Below are 27,884 nucleotides of genomic sequence, written 5' to 3' on the forward strand. Positions count from 1 at the left end.
TATCAACGAACATCCAGTACAAAATGTCAAATAAAACACGACAGAAGCAACTTTTCGCAACGAAATTTGATATGGATTACCAGTGCACACCAATAACCACTCCGGTGAGTTGATTATTTTGAAAACGGACGTTTATGGTGCTTTTACGGACCTTTTAGGACATGCACATGACTTGCCATTCTGAAGCAGGTTGAGATGAATCAAAATTAGGCAAATACCGGAGACAGCAGTAAACATCAAAAAAGCGGTGAGGGGGGTTCTAAAACATTGCAGATGACTCAGAAAAGAGGCTTAATGTTGAAAATACCGCAGTTATCCTTTAAGGGATTTATTAACAAAGATAAACAAAAGGCACAGCAAAGCTGGAGTTATAAAAAAACTAAACTGAACACAAAACTAAGAATATAACAAAACAGACTTGAATACTTAGCAGAGGGGACTGACGGGGAGAAACCAGGGACCAGGCTCACCACGTCTTCACGGGATCTCTGGCCTGACCGTCCCTGCCTGCGGCTTCTACGTCGCTGGTTGTCTGGCCGTTCGCCAGATCAGCTCCGCCTGAAAAAAGAGATCCTATGAAGACGTGGTGAGCCTGGCTGGGCCACCTCAGGAACAGATGATGTGGCATATGTCTGTGTAGTTGAACAGAAACATGGAGAGGTGAGGGTGCAAATGTGCATGGGTGGTACCTGAGTAGACGCTGGGAGAGCTGGGAGAGCTGGGGCAACCTGGTGGTCACTGGGGACCTCAGTCGGGTCTACACTGAAAAACTCAAAAAACTCAGGGAGGCTAGGAAACTCGGGCAGGCTAGGAGACTCGGGCAGGCTGGGAGACTCGGGGAGGCTAGGAGACTCGGGCAGGCTGGGAGACTCGGGGAGGCTGGGAGACTCGGGGAGGCTAGGAGACTCGGGGAGGCTAGGAGACTCGGGCAGGCTGGGAGACTCGGGGAGGCTAGGAGACTAGGGGAGGCTAGGAGACTCGGGCAGGCTGGGAGACTCGGGGAGGCTGGGAGACTCGGGCAGGCTGGGAGACTCGGGGAGGCTAGGAGACTCGGGGAGGCTAGGAGACTCGGGGAGGCTGGGAGACTCGGGCAGGCTGGGAGACTCGGGGAGGCTGGGAGACTCGGGGAGGCTAGGAGACTCGGGCAGGCTGGGAGACTCGGGGAGGCTGGGAGACTCGGGCAGGCTGGGAGACTCGGGCAGGCTGGGAGACTCGGGGAGGCTGGGAGACTCGGGCAGGCTGGGAGACTCGGGGAGGCTGGGAGACTCGGGGAGGCTAGGAGACTCGGGGAGGCTGGGAGACTCGGGGAGGCTAGGAGACTCGGGGAGGCTAGGAGACTCGGGCAGGCTGGGAGACTCGGGCAGGCTGGGAGACTCGGGCAGGCTGGAGACTCTGGAAGGTTGGGAGCTAGCTCTTGAGGCTGGGGAACGCTAGCTGGCTCGGCCGCGGGACCCACCGGGAAGGCTGAGACGGCGGCGTCGGACCGACCCACCGTGAAGGATGAGGCGGCGTTGACACGATCCACCGGGAAAGCTGAGTAGGCGCAGGTCCAGCTCGCCAGAGGTGCAACCATGTGGTCACGTCGGCGGCGACAGCGGCGTCTGCGTCGGCAGGGTGAGGAGGATGGAGGTGTGGACTCCGCTAGACGCATAGCGTCCAGGTCAGTGGGAAGTCCCAATTCCTCCAGCAGCAGTGGAGAGGGCAGGATTTCAACGTCCCCATATAAATTCCTTAAGGCCAACTCACACTGCTGCTAGGCTCCTATGTGAGGGTCTGCTGGGTCCTTTTGTAGGCCGGATCCTACTGTCATGGTGTGTTTAGGGCCGACCCTGGTGCAGACACGGACGGTAGGCAAAGGTGACGTTAGGGGATTTATTAACAAAGATAAACAAAAGGCACAGCAAAGCTGGAGTTATAAAAAACTAAACTGAACACAAATCTAAGAATATAACAAAACAGACTTGAATATTTAGCAGAGGGGACTGACGGGGAAAAACCAAGGACCAGGGAAAGGTAGTGATGTTACCTCCAACAACGAAGCTTCGAAGCACGCTTCAAACTCGACAGGGTAGTGAAGCAGTGGGCCGGAGCTCGCTTCATGCGACGTCACCAATGACGTTTGAACCACTTCACTGCTTCATTCAGACCGAGTCAGCTGACTGCTTCGAGCTGATAGCGGAGCTTTGAATGTTTGCCATGATTCAGTGTATTCAAGATGGCTGAAGCCCCGGTTCATGTCCCCGTTCTACACGTATTATACGTTACGAACGGCTCTCGTTTTTTGATATTCTGAGTTTTGGATTATTCTCTCATGGAGCAACCATCGAGGAAGCGTTCCCAAGTGTGGGAATATTTTGAGCCAAACAGTTCCTTGTCACACCAGCCTCCTCTGTTCCCTGTGAAAGTATTTTCCAAAGCTGGAGAAATTGTCTAAAAAAAAAAGAAACCATTTGAGCTCTTCTACTGAGCAAAAACTACTTTTCTTGAATAAAAACACCTGAAGTAACACAAGCACCCTCTTTATTACACCAAGCACACTCCCAAAGAAAATGTGAATGACAAACCAAAACATTTTCACATTGTTTTTAAATTATTATTGTTTCAAGGGTAAATTACTCAATCTTTAATGAGGTACTAAAAACACATATGTACAACACACATACATACATAAGTGTTATTATATACACAAGAGATGCATCACATTCGCAGGGCTTCATTTGTTGCAACGATCGCTACTGCCAGTAGATGTCACCCAAGGGAATTGAATGAAGCTTCGGGTAGTGAACCACTTTATGACACAATGGTTCAAAATGATTCAATGCTTCAAAAAGCCTCATTTTGCCATCACCAGGGAAAGGAGCGTGACATAAAGGCGAGGAATGCAGACTAGGATACAGATCAGGGGACAAGACAAGAAAAGACCAAGGTATAGACGAGGATCCGGCGAGGAGTGGTTGAACTATTCTATTCTGTTTCTATTCATCAGTTCAAGGCCAGATATAAAGTGGAAGTAATGACAAAATACAAAACTGAAGAAATTTTGAAATGTATATTCACGGGCTATTATGTTATCATCATATAAATTGTGATTAACATCAAATAAGAGATAAAAAAGATATGTGTAATAATATGTGAAAATTAGGTTGAAAGTTAAAAACTATGCCAATGTATGTAAGACGCATCCATATAAATTGTAATTTTTGAATGGGGGTGGGAGCAAATAAGTATTTTTACTTCATCTCATTCCCTTTCGAGCGAGTATTGATTCCTGTTACCTTTGTTCTAGATGAATATGTAAATTCATATGTATTATGGAAATGTATTTATTTTGTAATCTGCCTGAAAATAAGCTCGAAATAAACACTCAATATACTAGAAAGACATATATACTGGGGAGGTGATTGCTGGATTAGAACTGGTGGTTGATTGGTAACGGGTTGCAGGTGAGTGAAAGAGAGCAGGAGTAACAAACAAGGGAATACACAAGGAGAAATAAAACATAACTGAATACTGATAAACAGAACTAAGGTGAAACAAAGACTGAATCTAAATAAAGAAATCACCAAGAGCACGGAATAAAAATACCAATAACTAAGTACAAAAACATATCCAAAAATCCAGATGCTGACATGTACGAAGTCCTCAGTCCCTTCACCGGGTTTCTGTTTGCAGGTGTAGATGTGGGACATGTTGATTTTGGTAGGAAATTGAGTGGTGATCGCTTGACACAGTCTTTGGATGGTTGCTTCGTATTGAATGTTGTCCTTATGTCCTGGTTCACTGTTAGGCTGTTGTGGCAAACTGGCCTCTCTTTTTTTTTGCAGAGTTCGGTTGGTTTGAACTTTTTTGCCAACATGCGACGCAATTCAAACCCCGGTCGGGCGGAATTGTGCGCAGAAACCTCGCAATTCGTCAGCGAAACGGGGTCCAGAATTCTCTGGATCCGGTAGGCATCGTGATGCTTCGATGATGTCAGTCTCAGTCCAGGGTCGACAGACCAGTTATGGTCCAGTGGGACCTGCAACTTCAACCAGAGGCGTGGTTTGGATCCGGGTTTGTTTTCTCTCACATTGAGATCTCCAAAGTCCAGATTGTGGGGAGAGGAGTTTTGCCACTTGCGTTAAAAGGTCTTGCGCTAGTACACTGGTGAACAATGTTCCCTCTAATTTTTCATGTGTCTGGGCCAGAGGTGTCAAGTAACGAAGTACAAATACGTCGTCACTGTACTTAAGTACACTTTATAGGTATCTGTACTTTACTCCATTACTTATTTTTCTGCCTACTTCTGACTTCTACTCATTACATTTTCACACAAGTATCTGTACTTTCTATTCCTTACATTTTCAAAACAAACAGCCTCGTTACTCTTGGCTTCAGTTTAATGTTTATGTATTTCACGTCATGTGCACCATCCAATACAGATCAGTGGCGCCATCCACACCTAGTGTGAACAAGTGTAATAGGATGAATCATATAACGTTTTTGTCTTGACTGTCAGTGTAGTAAATTCTGAGAGAGGTCGTCTTCAAAAACCGGTGTAAAAAATGAGTGATGAAGAAAGCTGCTGAAACAGACGTAGTCGAACAAAGGAAATCTTTATTTCTGTCATCAGGTCCGTCTCAGTTACAGAAAATGCATTTTCCGGGAGAGCCTGTGGTCCAATGGGAAAACTCTCTCCCGGGGCGAGAAAGTCCCTTACTTTTAAAGAAGATTCAAGGCCACTGGTCCAGGCGTAAAGCCAAAAGATATGGTCTGACTGTAAGGTCCCATATCAAATCTACCTTATTTGGTGAAACTGTTAAAGAGCTTGTTTTTCAGTGTATCTCAGTGTCTTGCACGGAGACGCGCGGAGGCGTCTTGAAATTAACCAGCTGTGAACTCATTAAACTCTGGTTCGTCCATTTTGTCTGTGGACTCAATGAACTCAGTTCAGATTTCCTCATGTGCCTTTGGGCCCCATTTTGCCTGTGAGTCCATACACCTCATCAGCTATGACAAAGGGGGGAACGTGCGTGTGTATATCTTTTTTCTTTGAATTTTTCAGGCAGTAAGACGTTGTTTTTGTTTTTTTGATGGGACGAACATGAATACCTCACGACCTACCTCTCTTGAATACTACCTCATGTGTAATTGAATTCCAATAAAGTTTGAGAAAGAACATGCTCCTTGAGTGACTTTGTCTGTGACAGTAATGGTTTTATGATTGTTGTCTTGGGCCACATGTGGAACTAATGAGTTTTCAAATTAAGCTTGCAATTCATATAGTGGCATCTACCTTTTTGTGTGTGGTTTTTTATTTATTTATTTTTTTTAATTTAAAGGTTACTTTATACTTTTATACTTTAAGTATGTTTTGGAGCACACACCTTTTTACTTTTACTTGAGTAAAGAGGTCAAGTGGATACTTCAACTTTTACCAGAGTGTTTTTAAACTGCAGTATCTATACTTCTACATTAAAGGGACACCGTGTAATTTCTTCCCCCATCTAGTGGTGCAATTTTATTTTGCAAAGTCAAATGAATTTGCTCTCTAGCGCCTCGCGTTTTCAAATGTGCGCTGCAACTTCTTGAACTACGGCAGGCGGTATGTGTCAAGATTCAAGAAGCTATAGCTTCAGACTCAAGGTCCATACAAACAAAAATAAATCAAGACACACAGTACAAAGGATTACATAACACACATACAATAACACTATAAATACAGATGACAGATAACACGTCAGATAACAGAAGTTGACAGCCTGCGTCGACGTCACTTCCGGGAGTTACCGGAAGTGACGTCGACGCAGCGGTAGCGTTAGCAGCGGTGTGTAGTTGCTGGAAAGTGTTATTTCAAATAAACTCCCGGTAAACTTACAAACTTTCTGATGCCTCGTTTTGTGAGTTAAGAGCCTATGTGTACTACGGCAGAAGTTTGGTAACAATCAATGCATTATTAGTGGGATAATTTACGAGATAAAATCTATTTACCATTAGCAGCTGTAATCAGCCATTCGGCGGAAATTACGTCATTGCAGGCCTGGCGGGGAAATCGCGATTTGTAGTGCTTCATGTCCCTCTCGGCACTTCGTCGTTTTTCATAGACCAGAAGGACATGGCAGCCTCCATAGAGCTTGCCCGCTCTATGTAGATACAGACAAGTTATTCTTCACTCAGGAGGATAAGTGAGATTGTTGACAGAGATAATTTTACACCAATGAGGACTAACTTATGAATGAATATGTTGATTTGAGCTAATAAATGACTTAATTTATTACATAGTGTCCCTTTAAGTAACAAATGTGTGTACTTTTGACACCACTGGTCCAGGCATACACACAAGCTCTCTGAGCACACTGAGGACCACTGTGAGCAACATCAGATGTGCACGCTGTGGCCACACATCACACCTGTTCAAAACCTTGGATCATAAATTGGTATTTTTGCTATAAAATTAATTCCTTCAGTCAAAACAAGTTCAAACTCCTTTGTCCTTCATATATATCCATTCTACACTCCAATATAGTGACAAACTTAAAAGTAACACAAGAGAAATTGGCACATTTTTCACCATCTCCTCCCGCAGTTGTGGTATGTAACATCACTGTCATGAAAACAAATCTCAGTGTGGGCCCTCCACATTTACAGCACTCCACATGAATTTGTGTCATGTTGAAGAGGTCACAAAGACGCCATGAAAAATCCACAAGAATGTCAAGAGACCATGAAGCAAAACGGTGTGGTGCAGAACTGGAAACCAAAATTGTGAGCTGGGACTTCTCAGCCCCCGGGTGCTGTAGGTTCCAGGCCAGGAAAAGCGCATGACAAAAGATAAGTTTACTTTAAAACATTTGTAAGGTTCACAAACTTCTATGGGGATTTTTGAAACTTAGAGCTCATATGCAGTAAAATGCCAAAAAAGCTAAAAGTAACAAGAAGAAGAATTGAATAGATTGTTAAAAACAGTTAACAGCAGATGGAAAATTCTGAAACAAGTGCATAAATGGTCAACATTTTCATAATAGCATAAAAAAATTGTTAAACTGACTGAAATAAAACTGTAAGAAGCCAACTTTTATTAAAAAAAAAACTTCCAAACTCAAAACATAGCAGGTGGTATCTAAGAAGGCAGAAAAAGATTGTGGGCCTCTGCTATATATTACAGAATGTAATGTCTAAATAAGAAAAGGACACATGAACTTATCTAATTTATAACTGTTTTATTGGTAGGTATTTACATTTGAGACAACTACATTGCTATCATACATCGTATACTGTGGAAGAAAGTCTAAAATACTTTGCATATGACAAATCGTTGCAGCAGCACTTTATCCTCCTTGTTACGTTTGAGTTTCATGATTGTGTAGGACGCAAGCTGCCACAGATAATACCTTTGGTTCCAAAAACCCCTTCTTTGAAGCGTTGCTTTGCATAGACAGAAGAGCCACAATTTCAGAAGAGAAAAGGTACGGAGATTAAAAGTGTACATTCACAGGTTTAGAGGAGTCTGACGGGTTGGTGCATTGATTCAATAAAGGGACGGCCTGTAGCTTGTTTAGAGTGGACCAACTTCCCACAATCAGATCAGGTCACAGCAACATGACTGACATGAAATTAAGAGCTTTGTTAAAAAAAAAATTTAAAAAACAGCTTCAAAATCAGCAGGAACTATATTCTGAGCTAAATAGATCTCAAACTTCCCCCATACATGTGACGCTTAAAGGGAAGCAAAGCCTACTTCTGCTTTAAAGCAAGTAGTTAAATGGAAATGATACATTATTATATTTTCACTTTCAAATAAAAGCCCCAAAAAAGTCTGTTCCAACAACCGAGAGGACATAAAGTCCAAAACAAAATAGAGGTCATTCAGATGGGTGACTGTGTTCCTTATTCAAGCTCAGAGGGGGCTTCTTGTTTTCTGTGTTGCATGGTCAGTGGACACAATGGTACATTGTCTGAGGTCCAAAAGAACAGAGGCTCTGCTGAGCAATAACTCAACATGAACCATTAAAAGATGATGACAATGGGTTTATTACAGTAAACTTTAAAGAATCAAGGTTTAAAACTGGAAATATACAAATGAAGGGGAGAGGACTGCAATTAATTTATGGATGTCATCAAGTCACCTCAATTTTGATGAAAAAAAAATGCACATAATTAGGGATTTTAATAATTATTAATATAAAACATATATTTTCATTATTTATTGCTTATTGAAGTGATCATCACCAGTCATATTTCTGGCTTTTCTCAGCGCTTTCAACTACATTTTACTGTCTTCATTGTGTAGTGTAAAGACAAAATGAACACCTGCTCTGTGAGAACCTTTAAAATAGTCTTACTTCAAATAATTATCACTTAGCAGTAAGTGTAATTCAAAATAAGATCCTTTCAGTGTACCATTTGCATTTATTTGGGAAATTTCTGCCATAACTTCATTTGTTAACATTGTAAATAGAATTTATTTTATGCTGCAGTACACGCTCCTTATAAAAAGGGGTTTTCTCTACATTTAATCCACCTGCATCAGTTTTCTTCACACAATACACAAGTAAACTGGCTGTAAAAACCAAACTGCAGCAGTTCTGCCCCCACTAAAGGAGGCTAGCTAGCTAGGCTAGCTGTTAGCCCTAGCTAAGGCTAATTTAGCCCCTTTTCCCCCAGTTAACCAAATATTTCTGAACTCAGTTTGGATAGATCAACACCCTCATAACTGAATTTGGGACACTTTATTTGGAGAAAATGAGAGCTAAAGCTTATCTGGTGGAAACAAAAGTAATACTAAAAAAGTAATCACACTAGAAGCTAACTAGCCTAGCTTAGCAGGAAAGCCAGTGTCTCCACCGCTATTGACTGTTGACAATTTTTTTATTATTTGTTATGTTTAAGTACCTTTAAAAAAAAATTAAAAAAAACTACTAAATGTTTACCCTGCAATCCTGAGTAGGATGAAGTGGATATGTAAAATGGAATATATCTTATTTAAAGAATAATTTATCAGGCTGGTTAATTACATCGAGTTCAGAGTATAATTTTAGTTTCATGCTAAACCTGAGATAATGATTCATAATCACACTCGCATGTTGTAACCTTTAAACTGAGAAAAAAAACCTTTCTTCAAATCCATGAAGACAGTAAAATGAGGTTGAAAACTTCACGAGGGGACTATCATCTCAAACTTTCTTTGGTTTTCTGAGACTATAACCTAAACTGAGGTGACTTTATGGACAATATGCCAACTTTTTTAAACTTAAAAAAGGACTTTTCGCTTGCCTTAGGTCGGAAAGTTTTAGCAGCGGCCAGAATTTTAAGCCAGTTTCAAGGAAATGGAAAGAACATACATCGACCCGTCATTTGGTGCATTAATGATCTTTGAAGAGAAAAGCTTCAGATTTTGTCAACCTGAAAATAAGACATATCTATTTTGGATCTGCTTTTTATGATGATGGAAACAAAAGGCCAAGATAGGCTTAAAAGGCATTGTGTTGAAAGTCACTGCGGGGTTATTGGGAGGTGAGCTGGTAGCTCTGTCGTGTGAAGGCCCAGCTTATTAAACTGTCCTCTGCCAGAGAGAGGTCGTTGTTCGGATGGAAATGAGAGACAGGTACTCTAAAGCATAGGGCGTGGGTACATGGAGACGGAAAAGATGTGTAAGTGTAGGTGAAGCAGGGGAGGTAACACACTGTTGTGACTTATATCATCATCTGATACAGAGCTCAGCGCCAGGAAGTCATGCTATCAGGAGATATACCCTTTAAAAAACAAACATAGTAACATGATTTCCACTATAAGAGTAATACTATTGCTTGTGCATGTCCAAAGCTTAAAATCCTCTTATTATGTGAAATAAAAAAAAATAAAAACATTATAAAGAGTGTCTTTCACTACATGCAAAAAGGCACAGTTGGCGACCCTGATTACAACAGTAGTTTGGGATAATGTGCAGACAGAAGCGTGTAGTATAGAGACACACACTCATACATACAGATGGTTCCTCACTCACACCATCTCTGCTCAGCTAAACTGCACCGTGACTCTAAAACTGTGTTTTCCTTTCACACACACACACAGACACACACACACACACATTAAAAAGAGCCCAAAGTACATTGGAAGGCTGTTACGGGGTGATAGGCAGAGTAAAAACATGGAGCATTTACCAATCTGTGCTCAGCTGTGAGACAACTATCTAAAAAAAAGAAAAAAGCCCTCCTTTCTTTGACATATTTCAGTAACACTTTGCTTTTTAGAGCTCAAAAGCACGTCACTGCATCTCATCTGTCGTCGCATCACATCAGCTCATCGTAAAGAGATTTAAATCAAAGTCATGTGGAATGTTAAGAGACCGCTAACAGCTATTTTTTGCTTGGTGAAGTGGTCTTCTTCAACCTCGTGCCGGTTCCTTTTAACCTCGCCTCACAGCGCAGATGGTCGCAGGAGGCCGAGGGGAAGCTGGAAGGCACATTGTTGAGACGATCAACAAAAAGACTCGTGGGTTAAACTTTCCCTGCAGCGCCACCTCGGTCCTAACTTCAGCTGTGAATGGGGAGATTGGAAAAGTGAGATAAAATGTAAAAAAGAAATCCTCGTGTTCGTGCTGCCGCTGGTGGTCACTTCACGTCAGGAGACCCATGCGGGTGAGTTTGGCCGACAGGAAGGAGTGGAGGACAAACACCACCGGCTTTGGACCCGAGTGGAGGTCGAACACCTGGATGGTGGAAGGAAGGAAGGAAGGAGGAAGTTAGAAATGTACTGAAGACAAAATAAATAGAAACAGAGATCTTTGTGTAATACGGATATATACGTGCACAAGAAACCAAAGTAAGATGTAATAACATGAATGTCTGTGAATTTAAAGTATAAAACAATGAAAGCAACCATTTCCACCTGGATAATGCGTTTGGTGCTTTCCTCAGCTTTTATTTTTAACCATAATAACCAGCATGATTTTACACACTGGAAAATAAAGAGGAGCAAAACGTTAACGATGATAAACAAATCTTCTACCCGGATATGAAAAATACAGCTGCGAAATGATGTTAAAGTGTGAAAATACTGAAAATTGACTTTGAAAATATCTAAAATGATGATTTTTTCTGCCTTGAATAGATGAAAACTTTGGGATTTAGGGATTTTCTATCACTTCAACCATTTGAAATGAGATGGAACCTAGAGAAAAATACAGTTATAGTTAAATCTCATTATTCAAAAACCTAAATATTTCAAAGTGGGACGTAGGGAAGTGTGAAAGAGGAGGAACTAACTGAGCTTGAGCTTCACTTTCCAAAAATGTTCAACGCTCAATAAGAGGCAAAACTCCCACAAATATCATCTACTGACATAAATCTACACGGTTGGGTCTTTGGATTCATCTTTTATTGGATTATTGTTGTGTTGGATGGGGTCTGCCGTCTCATAATCACATTTCACTTCAACATACCGAAGTGTCGACAGACTCTGAGTGATTGTTTTCTCTAGACCAAAGATCACACACACAGCTCCTGTACTTCAGTCTGAGAGAAGTACAATCTTTGGATAACTTGATAAAAAAAAAGATACAATCGCCAAACAAATTCAATATCCCTGTTCAGGTATTTATTTATTTTTTAATTTACCATTTCTCCTTCTGGACCACCAAAGTCCAGGTAAAGGTTGCGTATTCCATCGTCAGCAGACATCTTGAGCTTCTCGTAGGGGTATCTGTAGAGCACGGCGCCCCCCGTCGGGTCGGCCGGCTCCCTCGTCACAGTGAAACCCTTTTCGTAGTGCAGCGTCAGCCGGACATCCTGCCTGTTCAGCGTGCACCCTGCAGGCGACAGGAAGAAAGAGAAGAAGATAAGCTGGCGCACGGATGGGCCAGCAAGAGAAACGTCCGAGTGCAAGTATGCGGAGGACGATGCTGGAAAGAGCAGCGCAAAGACAGGATTTACTGTCCGTCCTCAACTAACTGAAGAGCGCTTTGGTCTTTTAACTGTCGGGAAATATTGAAAAACTTTTAAATGGTCAAATGTATTTTTAAAAGTACGCTGCTGCTCAAGAAAGATTAATTTCTGGAATAAATACTGAAAAAAGCCAAACGTGAATGTTAAAAGTAACTTAAAAAAAAACTTGAAATAGCAACAAATGACATTTAAATAGTTGTGAAAATAAAATGTAAACTTAATAGCAATGAATTTATGTTGAAAAAGGCTAGAAACAAAGGATCAGCGGCTCCAACATCCAGCTTCTGTTCTCAGACTCGACCAAACTGACCCACGTACTCAGAGATCAAATGAATATTGTGACAAATCAAGTTTTTACACAAGCAACTCTGTTAAGCTGCAGCCTAAAGACAAGCGTATCTTTTATATAAACCTCAGCCAGCATGGCGGAGCATGACTGTGAGGTTATTTGATACGAAAGCATTTCCAAGTGTTTCACCGTGACTTGAATGGCCTGAATGTTCCTGCACAACTGTGCGTTTGTGTGGCAGCCGGACGGGGAAGGAGAATGAAACCAGGCAGAGGCTTTCCAGAGCCGTTCCGGCAGCCAACCATTGTTCTGCACAGAGTGGAAACATTCCCCTCTGCTGGCTCCCGCTCCTGCTTTTCCGACACAGTGCTGCTCTTTCTGAGCTGCGACAGATTGTTGCGAGGCAGCTGCTGTCAGGAGCTTCCTGTCGCAGTGAGAGCGAGCGCTCTGCTATCTAACGACAGAAACGACTTAACATATGCTCACAGGAGGAAAATCAGGCCCAAGCTTAGTCTGTCAACAAATATTTTCCCTTGAAAGCTCAATTTAAGTTGACAGTGATTTGTTAGCATGACGTCGTCATGCACAAAGGTGAACCCACATCCTTTAGGTCAGGGGTCTGCAACTTTTAACACTCAAAGAGCCATTTGGACCCGGTTTCCACAGAAAAGAAAACACTGGGAGCCGCAAATACTTTTTGACAACAAAAAAATTAAGATATTGCTTTTTTACCTTTAAACAACTATAGTGTGTTGATTACGAAATCCATGAAGTGCGACAGAGAAAATGACATTTTATTTATGTAATGAACACATTTTGAACTCAATAATATCAATAATAATAAAGAAAAACACGGTGAGTTGAAGGTCTCTTTCTCACCACAAATTAGGCATGCTGGTAAGCCCCTCTCTCTAAGGAATCTGCCCAGGCATCATTAAATGTTCATTTTCTTCAGATATTTTTCTTTTCTTACATTTCTCCACACCTGGCCAACCTGGGGTTGAAAGTCTCGATAAATGCACGGCATTTTGGCGGGCATGCACCGGCTTTTGGAGAGTGTGACGCATATTTTGAGCGGCGAAAAATAATAAAATATAATTTCATTTTAATGTTTCAAGATCACAATAATCTTCCAATTTAGAACTACAATAAAAAAAACAAAGAAACACAAATAAAATACATTTCATTTGGATACTTTTTCATTTATGCAGTGTTTCTGAGGTCTGTGGTGTTGTTGAAGTAGTTTTTAATACAAAGTGAACTGAAACACACGAATGGACTGTAACACAGATCAGGAACCATAACTACAGCTCACAGATACTGCATCACATGGTGTTATTCATTCATAAGCACAAAGATTCTGTTCGGTCCAGAAAGAGACTTTTGATCTGCATTGTTAATGTGATCTTCTTTATGTTAATATTCTTATCTATTCAGTCAGGTTTACTCGAGGTTCCCAGAGTTACTAAAAGTAGAATGGGAGGCAGAGCCTTCAGTTATCAGGCCCCTCTCTTGTGGAATAAGCTGCCACTAAATGTTCCTTTCCACTTTTAAGACCAGGCTTAAAACTTTCCTTTTTGATTAAGCTTATAGTTAGGGATGGCTCAGGTGATCCTGAAACATCCCATAGTTAAGCTGCTATAGGCCCAGACTGCTGGGGGGCCTCATCTGTCACACCTTTCCTCACTTTACTCTCTTTTTGTACATAATGTGACATTATTGTGGTCATTAACTCGTGTCTCCCTGTTCCAACAGGTATCCTTTGAATGGCGTTACAGTGGTCCCCCCCCCCCCCCCCCCCCCCCCCCTTTCTGGTTTCTTGCTGTTAAAAAGGAGTCGTTCCTTTCCACAGTCGCCTCAGGCACGCTCAGGACGGGAGATTGGATTACAATTAATTGAATTCCAATTGGCTTGAATTGGACTTTATTACTTAAGTGCCTTGAGATGACATTTGTTGTATTTGACGCTATATAAATAAAAATGAATTGAAAATGAATATCTACAATCTTTAGGCAATGCGCCAGTTGTCAATTAGCAGTAGCACGAGAGCTTTTTTTTTAGAAGAAGAAATATAACCAAATAGACAACTTTTTACAAATTTCACTATGTGCTTATTTATGCATTGCCTTTGTTGTTCATAGCACCAAAGGTCTATGGTGTGGTGTATTGCTCAGTTTTGGAATCAGAGGTTTAATGTATTATGTCTTCAACCTTTGTGCATCAGCAGACACCTACTTGCTGGGAGCTGTGATGTGGTGGTGTTCCCATACAGCTCAGTCACTCTGCCATCATAAAGTTAGAATCTGAGCTGCTGTGCTCTGTGGTGTGGCAGCAGGTATGGCCACACATGCACGATATCGTCCCTCCTGTGCAGCCTGAGGGGAGCAAACTTCCAAACCTCCCTCTGATGGACGAACTACAGCATGTCGTTTGCTTAAGAAGCCTCCCACAGAAACTCAGAGGAAGGTTTTACTTTCAGATTCTGCTGCTCTTCTGTGACTTTCTGAGATCATTTAATGGCTCTTATTCATATTTCAGTTAGATTCACTGAAAATAAAAATGTCCCTCGGGACGGCTTGTGATGTCACTCACCAATGGAGACTTCTTTGATGAGCTCGGCGGCGGCGTGCGCCCCCTGCACCAGAGATCGTGTCCAAGAGGACAGGTCCCAGTGAGTCTCCACTCTGAAGATGTGGGACTCGATGCCCCGCCCCGTCCCCGTCCGAGTGGCAAACACCAAGTCTGAGCCTTGAGAGGGGGAGCCGCGGGCGCTGCCAGAGTGGACCAATCTGTGGCGAGAAGCATGAAGATCGCAGACACAGTTAATAATAAAAAAGACACAGCTGGAGATGACGCAGTTACGCTGCTGTCAGTGTTCACATCCGTCTTGCTCTTTGGTTTTAAACAGCCCTGAAAATATTCACATCCATTAGTTTCTCTCCACCTTCAGTAACCAGTTGACCCTTTGTAACCCGACATTTTTCTCATTTATATTTCAAAGTTCACATTCGCTTTTCCATCTAACGTCTGGGTAATATGTTCCTTTTTCTAATCAATTAGTAGAAAATCTGATTTTATCCCAAAGATATTCAGAGCAGAGTCCTCAGATTTTTATGGTTCTGCAGCAGAACTGAAAGGTCTCGTTCCTGCTGAGGGTCAGCTTAGTAATAATAAGAGCAGTTTCAACACTAAATATGGTTATTAACGGAGTTCGATGGTAATCTGTGCCAAGCTTAGCGCTACAAGCCTTCATGTTTTGCACACCATGTCCCCGAATGTCCAAACTCTAATGGTCAAAAAGTTGTTTAAACAGAGAAGTTATTTATTTGTTCTTTCATCACATCATTTCAAACAACAACATCACAACTTTCTAAAATCAGTTGAATTTTCTTTGTATTTCTGGTAAAAAAAAAACGTGTGCGCACAAACCATACACATCCCTTATAAGCTGACAGCAGATATACAATATATATATATATATATATATATATCAGGTTAGTGTATATAAGGTTAGTGTACGAATTGGATTATTTTATAAATAATTATGATTACAATTAATTGAATTCCATTTGGTTTGAATTGGACTTTATTACTTAAAGTGCCTTGAGATGACATTTGTTGTATTTGGTGCTATATGAATAAAAATGAATTGAATAAAAAATTAATTGAATTAAAGCACCCGATTATAATGAACCTGGACAAGATATACTCTGTTAGAACCAAGAGGGCAGTTCTGTTATATTCGTTATGCAGAGAATCAAACAAACAAGAAGCACAAAATAGTGTTTATCAAAGAAAAAAGTCATCAGAAAAAAGTATTGCTATGCATGTCGTTAGAAAAACTTTAACGTGAGCAACTGCAGAGTTTCAGGTACTTACCGCATATCACAGGATGCTGAAAGTTTAAGGGACGTACTGAACTTACAAACTTTAATTAAAGTTGCCTGATCCGCAGCTGAATAGTTGCCCTTTACCTGCAGATAATCAATGGTGGACTTGTTCAGTTAAACTCATAACCGTTACAAATTATATCGTATGAAGCCTCCCGGGCAACTGGACGAACAGAACAGTAATGATGCCTTATAGTTTAATATTCCTCGACCTGGTAAGTGCAGCTAATAAACACTGCTGTGGGTATGAAAGACGAACATTAGGGACGACAACGGCATAAAAAGCGTCGTGAAAATGGTTATAAACCTGCAGTGTTGAGTTACAATACGAAGGACACTATCAAAGTCACTCTCTCAAAAGAAAAGTGACACAAATGCGAAAGAAGAGAAAAAACATTCACATCTCACAGACGACTTCTTCTTTTCAAGTTTGGAGAAAAGAAAAATGGTTCTGAAATGTCATCTTATGCAATAAGATAAGATGACAATATTTCTTCATGTTTCCACAAGTATTGTAACATTATGACACAGGTTATGTATAACGCAGTCATATCCATTCAGAGCTGAGCTTCCTTTCCTTCCTCTTTTTAGACTTTAATGTACAGATCTAACATTTGGCAGGGCACAGTTTTCAGTTGCCAAAGTAAACCCGCCTCAGTCCATTTCTGGCATGTAAAGCTAAAAGTTAGTGTATATTATTACCTTTTCAGACTGTAATACTTTTACAACTGAGTGATATCTCTATATCCCTATTTTTTTTTACTCTGATCAAACATTCTTCTTCGTCTTCAGCACAAAAAACGACTCGATGAGACTTTTTAAGACCTCCTGAGGTCTTTTTAAAGGAATGATTTCCAAATGATAGTTGCTAAGACAGAAGATCTACGTTCAGCCGTGCCGTCTTTACCTTGTGGCGAGCAGTGGGTGTGTGAGCAGAGGCATGGACCAGGACTCTCTGCTCCACGGCACCGACTCAAACAGCAGGATGTCCTTATCTGTCAGCGCCATGACCACCGGCCTGTACTGCTGCCGTCCACCTTCCAGCTGGACCTGAAGAGGGATTTAGCGCCGATTAGCACATCAAAGTAAAAGCAAAGTTTCTAAAGGAGAGTCCTTACTTCCCACTCTATGTGTACGTTAGAGTTGAGGATTAATGATGGTTTGAAAGGCAACAAATCAGTATGTGGTGCAGGATCATCGACAGCCCTTCACCCTGACATGCATGGGCCACTAAAGCCATTTTTACACATATGATACATATCATTAATGGGTTCATCGGTCGGTTTTTAAGTGGCATTCAGTCACTTCTCCGTTGATGTTCCTCACGCTTCTTTCAGACACACTCGTTAGGGATGGGAATTGATAAGATTTTTACGATTCCAATTCCATTTTCGATTCTGCTTAACGATTCGGTTCTTTGTCGGTTCCCTTATCGATTCTCATTTGGAGAAAAAGGACAACAAACCGGTCGATTAGCATCAACTTTGTTTAGTTTACATGTAACACGAGTCATGACCTTACAAACTCAACAACGGTGAGGTACACATTCGCCTATCATGGTCTGGGTAATTTAACTCGCGGCTAACATGATAGGCAGTGTTTGTTAGTTAGTTACCTGCAGTGTTAGCCGAGGACATGCTAACGTTGCTAACGTTGCTAACGTTGCTGGGTTCAGATTCACCGACGTTAGTCCGGAGTGGATCGAAAACACGACATTCATTCATTCATAGTTATTGCGTGTTGGTAGTATTTCCTCCCTTTGGTGAAATCTTCACTTTGCAAGTTGCCCTGTTGTCGTCTTTTTTAGGGATGTGTAATCAAACCCCATGTCATGGACCCCATGTCCCTGATTTTGGGTCTTCCAAGTGACCATTTGAAAACGGCAGCCAACAAAAGATTGTATAATATTCTAACGTTTGCGGCTGGGAAAAATATTCTTTTGCAGTTGGTCAGTGACAAGGTTGCTTCTGACTGATACCTCTGGAACTTCTTACTAACGTCATACATCACAGTGTAGATCAGTTCTACAGAGTATGGCGCCCGTTTTTGGACTATATCGGTCCAGAACTTTCCTCCCCCCTATTAAAAGGACAGCTGTGGACTTGAACGATATCCGTGTACTGTAAGACTGATTCACCACCTTTTGTATCGTGCTGTATGTTCATCTCTATGTAAGAGCTGTCATGTTTGTTTGTTTTGTGTCTAGTCTGTGATATGTTCAGAGAATATAAACCCAGCAGAGCTCTTAGATCCAAGGACTCAGGTCAGCTGGTCCAGGCCAGAGTCCAGACTAAACATGGAGAAGCAGCATTTAGCTGTTATGCTGCAAACAAGTGGAACAAACTGCCAGTGGAGATTAAACTTTCACCAAATGGAGACATTTTTAAAGACATTTCTGTTCTCATGTGTCTATGCATGAAATATCTTTTAATTTATCTAGACTGTCGCCTGTTTTTAAATTCATTTAAATTATTTCATTTGTTTCTCTTTATATTCTTTTATGTATTTTTAATGCTTCTTCCACTCCCTGCTGCAATGCTTTTATTTTATGTAAAGCACTTTGAATTGTTTGTACATGAAATGTGCTATATAAATAAATTTGATTTGATTTAGTTTTGTAGACACCGTTTGTTGTATGGAAATGAAAATTGCAATAAAAACAATGAAAAAAAAATTTAAAAAAACACTCACAGAAAGCAGCTAAAAGGCTCTTTTCTCCACATTCAAGCTTATTTGAACAGATGAATTCAAATCTAACAGATTCTTATTAAAAAAAATGCCGACATGATAATATACCACCTGCTAACGGTAAACAAACTCTTCAGGCTGAGTAGTTACAGGTGAGTTAACAGTGTGCTGGTATACTGATTCAGCAGATGCGTTCAGTAGCTCGCTCCGATGACCAAACAGGAATTTTGTGATGGTGAAAACAAGCCCCTGTGTGTTGTGAGTCATGCCCGCGCGGCTGGAGTGTCACAGGAAAACGCAACAGCAGCCAACCAGACAGTTGCTACTATGAATGCGCCTGTGGTGAGTAGGTGGGCTCGACGGGAAATAACGTAACGCAGCGGAAACTTCCATCTGCGTTTCCTGTTTAAACCGGTGGAGATAAACAGAGCTACAGATCCATACATTCAACGGCAGCTTGAGTGGACACTTCATCACAGTGAAAAGATGCCAATCTGAGTTGTTCTTGTGAATGAATTGAGACTTGTCCTGATTACAGGGAGCGCTTAAATTTAGAACCGAGGCTGATTCAAGAAAACATGCACTTCCTGTTTGTTGCTGTGGCTGTTACGTTAGAGCAGAAATGCCAGCCTTTGAGTTAATGCTTCTTCCACTCCCTGCTGCAATGCTTTTATTTTATGTAAAGCACTTTGAATTATTTGTACATGAAATGTGTTATACAAATAAATTAGATTTGATTTGATGTAAAAGTAATGAAAACTAGACTGAAAAACCACAGAATAGAAGGTGGTTCACCTGTGAACTACATTTCTCTTAAAATGGGTGTGCTCATTAATAACAATTAATTATTTTCCTGTGAAACATATCAACATCTTTATTAAACCACCTTGAATTTAATTGTGTCTTAGGCTATGTACACACGTAGCCGGGTATTTTTAAAACCGAATGTCTCCCTCCCTCCGTTTATAAAATAATTTGTATCCACATTACCTCGTTTTCGAAAAAAACACCTTCCACACATAACCGAACATCTGCGTTTTCACCTGTCTTGACAACCCAAATGCATTTGCTGTTTTGCGCCATCTGCCCTAGTCAGCTAAATAATAAAGTGTGCATGCAACTTTTTTGAGCACACGGACAGGTGATCGCATGACAGTGGACTGCCCCTCGATATGAGGACGTAATAATTCCGACAGCGAGAGGAGTGAGGACACCGGGACATGAGAAATTGTCACGCCATTCCTCTGGGAGTACGACTTGGGCGTGTAAAATCAAGGCTGTAAACAGCGCCTGCACAATAATAACCACCACAGTTCTGAAGGCATCCATGCTTCTTCAGTAAACAAAGGTCGCACTTTAGACTTTAAAGCAGATTTGTTGTTGTTTTGGCGCATATTGTGACGTTCAAAAACGCAAAACTCCGGTTATCTCTGTCTACACGCAGCTGCATAAACGGAGTTTTCAAAAATCTTCACTTTGCCCGGAGTTTTTAAAAACATTCGTTTACGATGCGTTTTTATGTGGATGACAGGTCCAAACGTAGAAAAATATATTCGTTTTAGCAGATACCCGGCTACGTGTGGATGGGGCCTGAATTGATGTCTGTATTACTCCATATTTGTTCCAATAAGCATGTTTAGGCCTCAGCGAGGAGAACTGAAAAACCTTTTTCCACAGCCGAAAGTTTCAGGGATTCAACTCAATAAAACTGCTTTTAGCAGCTGTTGTGAAATTTAAAGGTGATAGAGAATGGTTGAATGGGGCATTAATCCTTGTTCTGTGATGTGATATGTAGCCCAAAAAAAATTGGTTGGGTCTGTAATGGCTCAGAACCTCCCTAAAAGGCTCTCTGAAACAGCTGTTACTATGCTGGGTTTAAAATGCGTCGTTTGCCCTTATTGGCGTCGTTTCGGAGCTTATCTGGCAACCTCATTATGAAATGCAGGTAGGTGCTGGCGCTATTCGGTTGCCGTTGCTTGATTGGCTGCCCTTGCTCTCACTGAAAACAGAGCTATAGAGTAATACACTGACTGAAAAGAAAGCTCATCAGAATCAGAATTCGTTTTATTGCCATTGTTAGTGAACAGTGTTCACTAACTAGGAATTTGCTGCGGCGTAAGGTGCAAACATGTAACGTAGGATATAATAATAAAAAATAAAGAATAAAAATATATGAATATAAAATGTACAAGGTGTGTACAACAATACACAGTATCCAATATACAGAGCAACAACAGTGCAGCTTCATTAGTGCCATTTTAATGATGGTAAAGTGACTGGGGCAGGTTATGAGGTGATTATGAAGTGTTCATAAGTCCAACTGCAAGGGGGAAAAAACTGTTTTTGTGACGGGAGGTTCTGGTCCGAATGGACCGAAGCCTCCTGCCCGAGGGGAGTGGTGCAAATAGAGAAGGGTCAGCTGTGATCCGACCTGCTCGCCCCGTAGTCCTGGAGACGTGCAGGTCATGGATAGATGGGAGGCTGCAGCCGATCACCTTCTCAGCGGAGCGCACAGCTCGCTGCTGTCTGTCTCTGTCGGAACTGACCATCTACCGACTGAAGCCTGCTCGGAATCGTGCAAGGTTTGTGAAACTGTACTCCGTGAAATGCGCAGCGCAAAGGAAAAGTCGGCGGTTGTATGTACTGGGGATGCTGTTAAAAATAAATAAAAGCCATTGATCGCGAACATTGCTTTCCGGGGGAAGAATATGTAACGATCGTAGTCCGCTTTCACAGCCTTGGAAGGCACACCAGTTCCTGCTTCTCACCGAAGGGGCGTGTCTGAAACGGGGTGGCTGTGGATTTGGGTGTGGGGGGGCGATTGCTGAAAAAGTGACGTCACTTTTTCACAAAAACAGATTGGCACTTTTTCTGGGGGATATTAAAAAAAGGGGAGTACTTGAAACAGAGGTTCTGACACTTGCTGGCACTTCGTGTGTACTCCCCACAGCGGGGAGACTCAGGACTAACACCAAAAACGTGAAGAAGACGATTTTGATTCTCTATCCCCTTTAAGAGAACAGAACAACAGGAAATAGTGAAACAAAAGATTTGTGAGCCAATTTTCATATTTTGAGGACATTTCATGGTTTTATAGATCGACTGTATAGCAGATGTAGCGGTAACCACCATGACGGCACCCACCGGTTTGTGGACTGCTGCATTATAGAGCCTTGACTTTGAAATTTCACTCTTTCCATCTTGGTATTCTCGGACCAGGAAGTGACCACATTTGAACAAGAAGAGAAGCTGGAGTGATACTTGGAAGCCTAATATCTATTTAAGGACCACCAGCACACAGATTAGCAGGGATTCTAGTTAATGACACCGAAGTGAAACATTTGACTGAATCAGTATTTCACAGAAGAAGTCTTTGAATGCGAGTCTATTGGAGCTAAACATGTTTTGGACCCAGTGTTCAGGAGCGCTCATTTATATTTCACTTTAAAGCTTTTCCTTGTTGGCTTCACATCTAAAACCAACGTGAAAATGTCCATTTTAATATACAGCCTATGCCTTTAAATAGGAAGAAAAACTCTATTCTATAGCTAAATTTAGAACATAAATTAGGGAAAAATGAAATATTATTGGCACGTTCAGATTTTCCACCGTTTTCACCACTTTTCATGTTTACTGAATAAATTGTTTAACAGCTTATTTACGAGTGCATGCGCTACTAACAATGTATGTTCTTCACTTGCTATAGACTTTATGAGACCCTACAATGCTGCATAAATGTAATAACTGAAGATCTGAGCAAAAGAACAGGATTTATTGTCTGTATAACACAGTATCGAGCAGAACACACCTGTTCAGCCAGCCAGCCGATGTGCTTGAGGTGAGGGTGCGTGGAGGCAGCTGACGAAGCCCCCAGGTAGGCGTTGATGTGCGCCAGGGTCTGTGGCAGGAGGGCAGCTATGTTGGTGTGGATGGCAGTGAACCAGGAGTTGGCGGTCGCCCCGTCTTTACAGCGTAGCACCACTGTGTGTTGGCCATCAGGGGAATGGAGCTCCAACAGCCTACATGGGTCAGAGGGAATTATTAGCTGGGTCAGAGGAATCGGGCTAAATAATGTGAACAATGATGGCAGCAGACAAGCTCAACTTCTTACTCAGGGTGCTTGTTCTTTTTCCAAATTAAAATTCCAGACTTTTTCCAGACTTTTTTAAAACTGATACTTTTTTTCCCCCAAGACCTGAACTTTATGTACTTGTAACTTGTGTGCCTACTGCCTACTTCATTGGTTGAGATTGTACCAACTGTGTTTATTAGAAATGTTCATCTTTATAGGCTAGTATTCAATGAACAAATGCATTATTCACAGTAAATTATGCTTTTACTGATGAAAACGTTTCAAAACATGAAAATCACAAGTACATGTCAATAAACCTCAGCAGTGACGTTACGAAAATGTGCCAGACTAGGCTAAGCATGCGTTGATTGGATATCATCCCATTAGGCTAATGCAGTACGTGACCAGTTAGTAAAATTAGAGTTTTATAGCCTAACGTTCCTATTTCTCATTTCACAATGCCTTTCAGCATACTGTAAAATTCTACCATACATTTATTTTCCATACTTTATTAAGACTTTCACACAAAATTCAAGACTTTTCAAGGTCTGGAAAACAGTGCTTCAAAATTCCATACTTATTAAGACTTTCAAGACTTGCGCAAGCACCCTGTTACTTTTTGTGTAAGTGGTGCGGTTTTCAGACAGTTTCCTGGAAATTTTACACAAAATTTCCCAAAAATTGGAAGTAAATAACATAAAAAGCCCAATGAAAATGTGTTAAAAGTGAACGTATGTCAGTATGTATGTTATTCTAAAATGATCGCGGAGTGAGTGAGTGTGTTTCTGTCTTGCTGGTCCTGTGATGGAGTGGCAACCTGTTGAAGCTGTACGTCTTGCCCAATTCAACTCAATTTACTGTTATTACACAGAGCTCAGCGAGTTGTGGTGAAATTTGCAGTGTCAGGCGGGCCGATGGAATAGGCTCCAGGACGCCTGCGACCCTGGAAAGGACGAGGTGGGTATGGAGAGCGAACAAGTGAAAGAATGACCGGATCTGATGAGTCACAAATCAACTCACTCCATGCGATAAAACTGCAGTTTAACCATCTGCTCAGTAATTAGGAATTTCTGTTAATCTTTTACAGACAAAATAAATTCAGAGAGATACAGAACTCAGTTTATGAACTATTTTTCAGCTCCAAATTTCCTCTTTTCCTTTTTTTTTTTTACTTAAACATAAGAAGCACGCACTTAAAACCACAGACCTCTGCTGCTATTGAAGTGTGAATTGCATATTCTTAAAAAGTTTCTGTCAGAGTGTCAACACATTAGCAGCTGTGGTTATTTTAAGACCTACTCTTGGAGTTTGAAAAATACTTGTATTTTTGATCTGAATACCAGCTCATGTTTAGAGAAAATAAAGAACAGTTTCCAGGAAATGAGCAGGAAAGCACAGGACTGGTAAAATTAAGAATTACAGCGCCGACGCTACAAGTGTTAAAGATGACTTGGGGTCCATGTGCAGAGGCTGCCCGGGTTGCTGCATGTTTTCCCCACTCTTTCTCTCCATCTCTCTCCCTTTTCCTGTACACATACTTTCACGTAAAAAGCCTTGCCTTTAAAAACAGTCACTTTTCATTTTGAATATATTTTCAATCAAAATGCATGTTTCAAATATATATGAAACATGCTATAAAAGATCTTTTTTAAGTAATCTCTTAAAATGAAAAATAAGAGAATACTCATATTAAAAAATAAATACATTTTATCAAGAACTCCACAAAGATGAGATCAAACGGGTTTATTTTCTTGTGTTTGCTGCAGGATTCTGCATAAGTTTTAGACTGTTAATGTAAAGCAAAAATAATGCTGAGAATCTGCTAATTCTCCATAAAGCAATAAGGACTTTGGTGGATATATAGCATCAGTAGAGTACTGTCTATTAATATTTTCCCAGCTGGGATCCATATTTACTTGAGTGAAATAATAATAAACACCTACAGCAAGCTTATTTTGGCTCATTTACCTTTATCTGTTCACACTGTGGTAAATGAAAAGTCTTCTTGAATCAACATCTCTGTTTACGCCATGGCTGTATAGACGGTGGCTGTTCTTTACAGACTATCAAATGTGTTTTTATTATAAATGTGTCTAACGACAGTTAGCGCTTGGATGGCTTTCAGCTGTGACCTGAGACACAATAAGCTGGAAAGTAAAGTAGTCTGTGATCGAACCGCAGATGCACACAGCGGAAAAAAATGCTCAATTATTGTATAACATCAACAAAAGGGTTGGAAAATACTGAGAGCACGCGACAAATGTCATCGAATGGATGTGATATAACTCTACTTTACACACTTTACACACTGCTTGGTGTGCTTATTATCAGGGAGATAAACACACCTCTTCTGTTGTGCCAGTAATTAATTAACTTAATATCCAGTTAATATCCTTTAAAAAAAATTGTCATGTCTGTTAATATCCTTTTTTTTTTCAATTCTACAGCTGCTACGGTCTGAATTTGTTTGGTTTTTCCAGGTGAAAAGGTTATAAAAATTGATCAGGACAAAGGAGTTTCGCCGCTATCTGCAGTCACCGTTTTTACTAATTTCCGCCTGATTCTATATTTTTCTAAGTAACGAAGGAAACACATTGAATTTATTAGCATTAACACCACAGATCAATGAAAAACGAGATCAAGATTGATGCAAACTAACTGAGAAAGCGGCATGTTGGATATGAGATATGAGAATAAACTGAGGTTGGAAGGAACCTTAAAGGATAAGACCGGTTTTTTGACATTGGGCCCTTGATTTCACATTATAACATGATGTTCTACTCACCCCTGCTTGTTGTTGGTCATTTGGAGCTGTTCCGAAGATATTCGAGAGGCGTCTGGCTGCTCTCTTGAGATATTCGGCCATGAAACGGTTTCCTATGGGCAAGCTTATACAGGCACAAACTATGCTGTTTATAATTTATTAATTACTCTACACTAGCACTGATAACGTGGAGGTGCGTCGCTTACTTAAAAAACTCCGTGTTACTGTAATTTTGATTTTTTCGTCGTAAAGTGGGTGTTACTGACGTCCTCGTGGTGCTACTGCCACAGACAGCCCACAGACCTGCTGCCTATTTATTCATTCGGCTAAAATTCAAAATTAGTAACCCGGATTTTTTTAAGTAAGCGACGCACCTCCACGTTATCAGTGCTAGTGTAGAGTAATTAATAAATTATAAACAGCATAGTTTGTGCCTGTATAAGCTTGCCCATAGGAAACCGTTTCATGGCCGAATATCTCAAGAGAGCAGCCAGACGCCTCGCGAATATCTTCGGAACAGCTCCAAATGTTCAACAACAAGCAAGGGTGAGTAGAACATCATGTTATAATGTGAAATCAAGGGCCCAATGTCAAAAAACCGGTCTTATCCTTTAATCATTCATAACACCAACAATCCTTGTAACTTCTAAACAGTTAATGATTTTTAACAGATTGTCACACAGATGGTCAAGTGGGTTCCATGTCATGTCTTGTTTTATTTTGAAAGATGAACTCTACCTTTTGTTTCAGGTCACTTGCCCTTCCTCTTGTGTCCCAGTCTGATTGTTATATGAATGATTCCACCTGTTCCGTATTAACCCTGTGTGTATAAGAGTCTGCGTCTCCCCTTGTCTTGTGCCAGTGTGTCGCATTTGTTGGTCTCACTCTTGCCATTCCAAGCCATAGCTAAAGCCTTGATCCAAGTCACCGTTTGGTTGAATCCTCTTTAAGAGAGTTTTTTTGTTCTTGTTAAATTTTGATAGTCTAGCCTTGCTAAAGTTTAAGTTTTATAGCTTTCTTGCTTTTCCTCCTAGTGGAGTGATCTTTAGTTTGTATAATATTCCATAGCATAGTGCCTCTGATCTTCAGGAGAGGTTTTTTGTTTTCCTCCGTAGCAGGAGTGATTTTTGGTTAAGATTAAACTTTTGATAGTCCTCGACGTTTTCTCCTCCTTTTAGTGGAGTGATTTTTATTTTGATAATTTTCATAGATATAACTCTCTCACTTTGGGAGAAGTGTATAAATATATATATATATAGATATAGATAACTTCCATAGCCTGTGTTTATTTCTCCCTTGAACAGATTTGAGATCTACTGCTCCTCATTAAAGCTCGTTTTTTAAACATCTCCTGCTTCTGCGTCCTCCGTTCTCTGGGCCTGACGCCGATGATCCAACTGTATGACAAACAGAGCAACTTTTTTCCACAGGTAAACAAACTACAGGCAGCAGCGTCCAAACTGTGAGAGACTGCTTCATTTTTCAGTTTAATCATCACAAACCAAAAAAAAAAAAGAGGGTTTCTGCTCTTAACATCTCACAGAAAAAACATAACATTCCAATCTAATGACCAGAAGTTATCCTCAGGAAATAATCACACACCCAGCCACACCTGACCTCCCACACACTCAGGTATTTCACACACACACAAAGCTTCACATCAGACCTGTTCTCCAGATCTGGCATGGTGAGGTTCCTGCTGATGAAGCACATCTTCAGGCTGATGACCTTCCTGTCTTTGGACGCGGAGGAGGAGCTGCTGTGTTTGGGTGACCCAGAGTCCTCGCTGCCGCTGTAGCTGGGCGACTGCGGCCGGATCCCGTCCCACGGCAGGTCGGCCACCAGGGACGGCTTTTTGAAGAGCGGAGAGACCTCGCGGATGTACTTCACTGATGTGGGAGAAAAGAGGAGGCAGATCAGCGGACGTACGTCTGAGTTCACGTCACGACAGGACCGGCAGGGACGACCCTCGGTTTGATTGATGCAGATGTGTCGTCACATTTAAGAGACGAGGCTTCTCACCAAAGGCCATTTAAATCTTAAAGGTAAGAGCTGAATATCTACAATGTTGGTAAAACAAATGGTAAAATCTAAAATCAAATATATTTCTTGTTTTTGTGTGTTCAGCCACGATGCTTTAAAGAATATATAACAAAAACCAATTCATTTCAGCTGGTTTTTCCTTGTGTTTTATGACTTCTAATTTAGTTTTATCATCGAATCTAGTCTATATACCTGTGCGGTGTTTTATCTTCAAAGT

The 27,884-nt window shown here is 41.1% G+C and overlaps 1 protein-coding gene across 1 annotated transcript in view; it reads right to left on the reverse strand.

The window, feature by feature from the left end:
- Positions 1-7,179: 7,179 nt before the first annotated feature.
- Positions 7,180-27,884, reverse strand: part of sntb2 (syntrophin, beta 2) — a 40,659-nt gene continuing 19,954 nt past the window's right edge. Inside the window, exons 2-7 of the mRNA XM_075470546.1 lie at positions 27,291-27,513; positions 22,597-22,807; positions 17,008-17,150; positions 14,803-14,999; positions 11,595-11,785; positions 7,180-10,687 (exon numbers count right to left, since the gene is read on the reverse strand). Coding sequence (XP_075326661.1) covers positions 10,595-10,687; positions 11,595-11,785; positions 14,803-14,999; positions 17,008-17,150; positions 22,597-22,807; positions 27,291-27,513 — 1,058 coding nt within the window. The 3' untranslated portion in view covers positions 7,180-10,594. The remainder of the gene's footprint in view (positions 10,688-11,594; positions 11,786-14,802; positions 15,000-17,007; positions 17,151-22,596; positions 22,808-27,290; positions 27,514-27,884) is intronic.

This window comes from Odontesthes bonariensis, chromosome 7, assembly GCF_027942865.1.
Source record: "Odontesthes bonariensis isolate fOdoBon6 chromosome 7, fOdoBon6.hap1, whole genome shotgun sequence".
NCBI lineage: Eukaryota > Metazoa > Chordata > Actinopteri > Atheriniformes > Atherinopsidae > Odontesthes > Odontesthes bonariensis.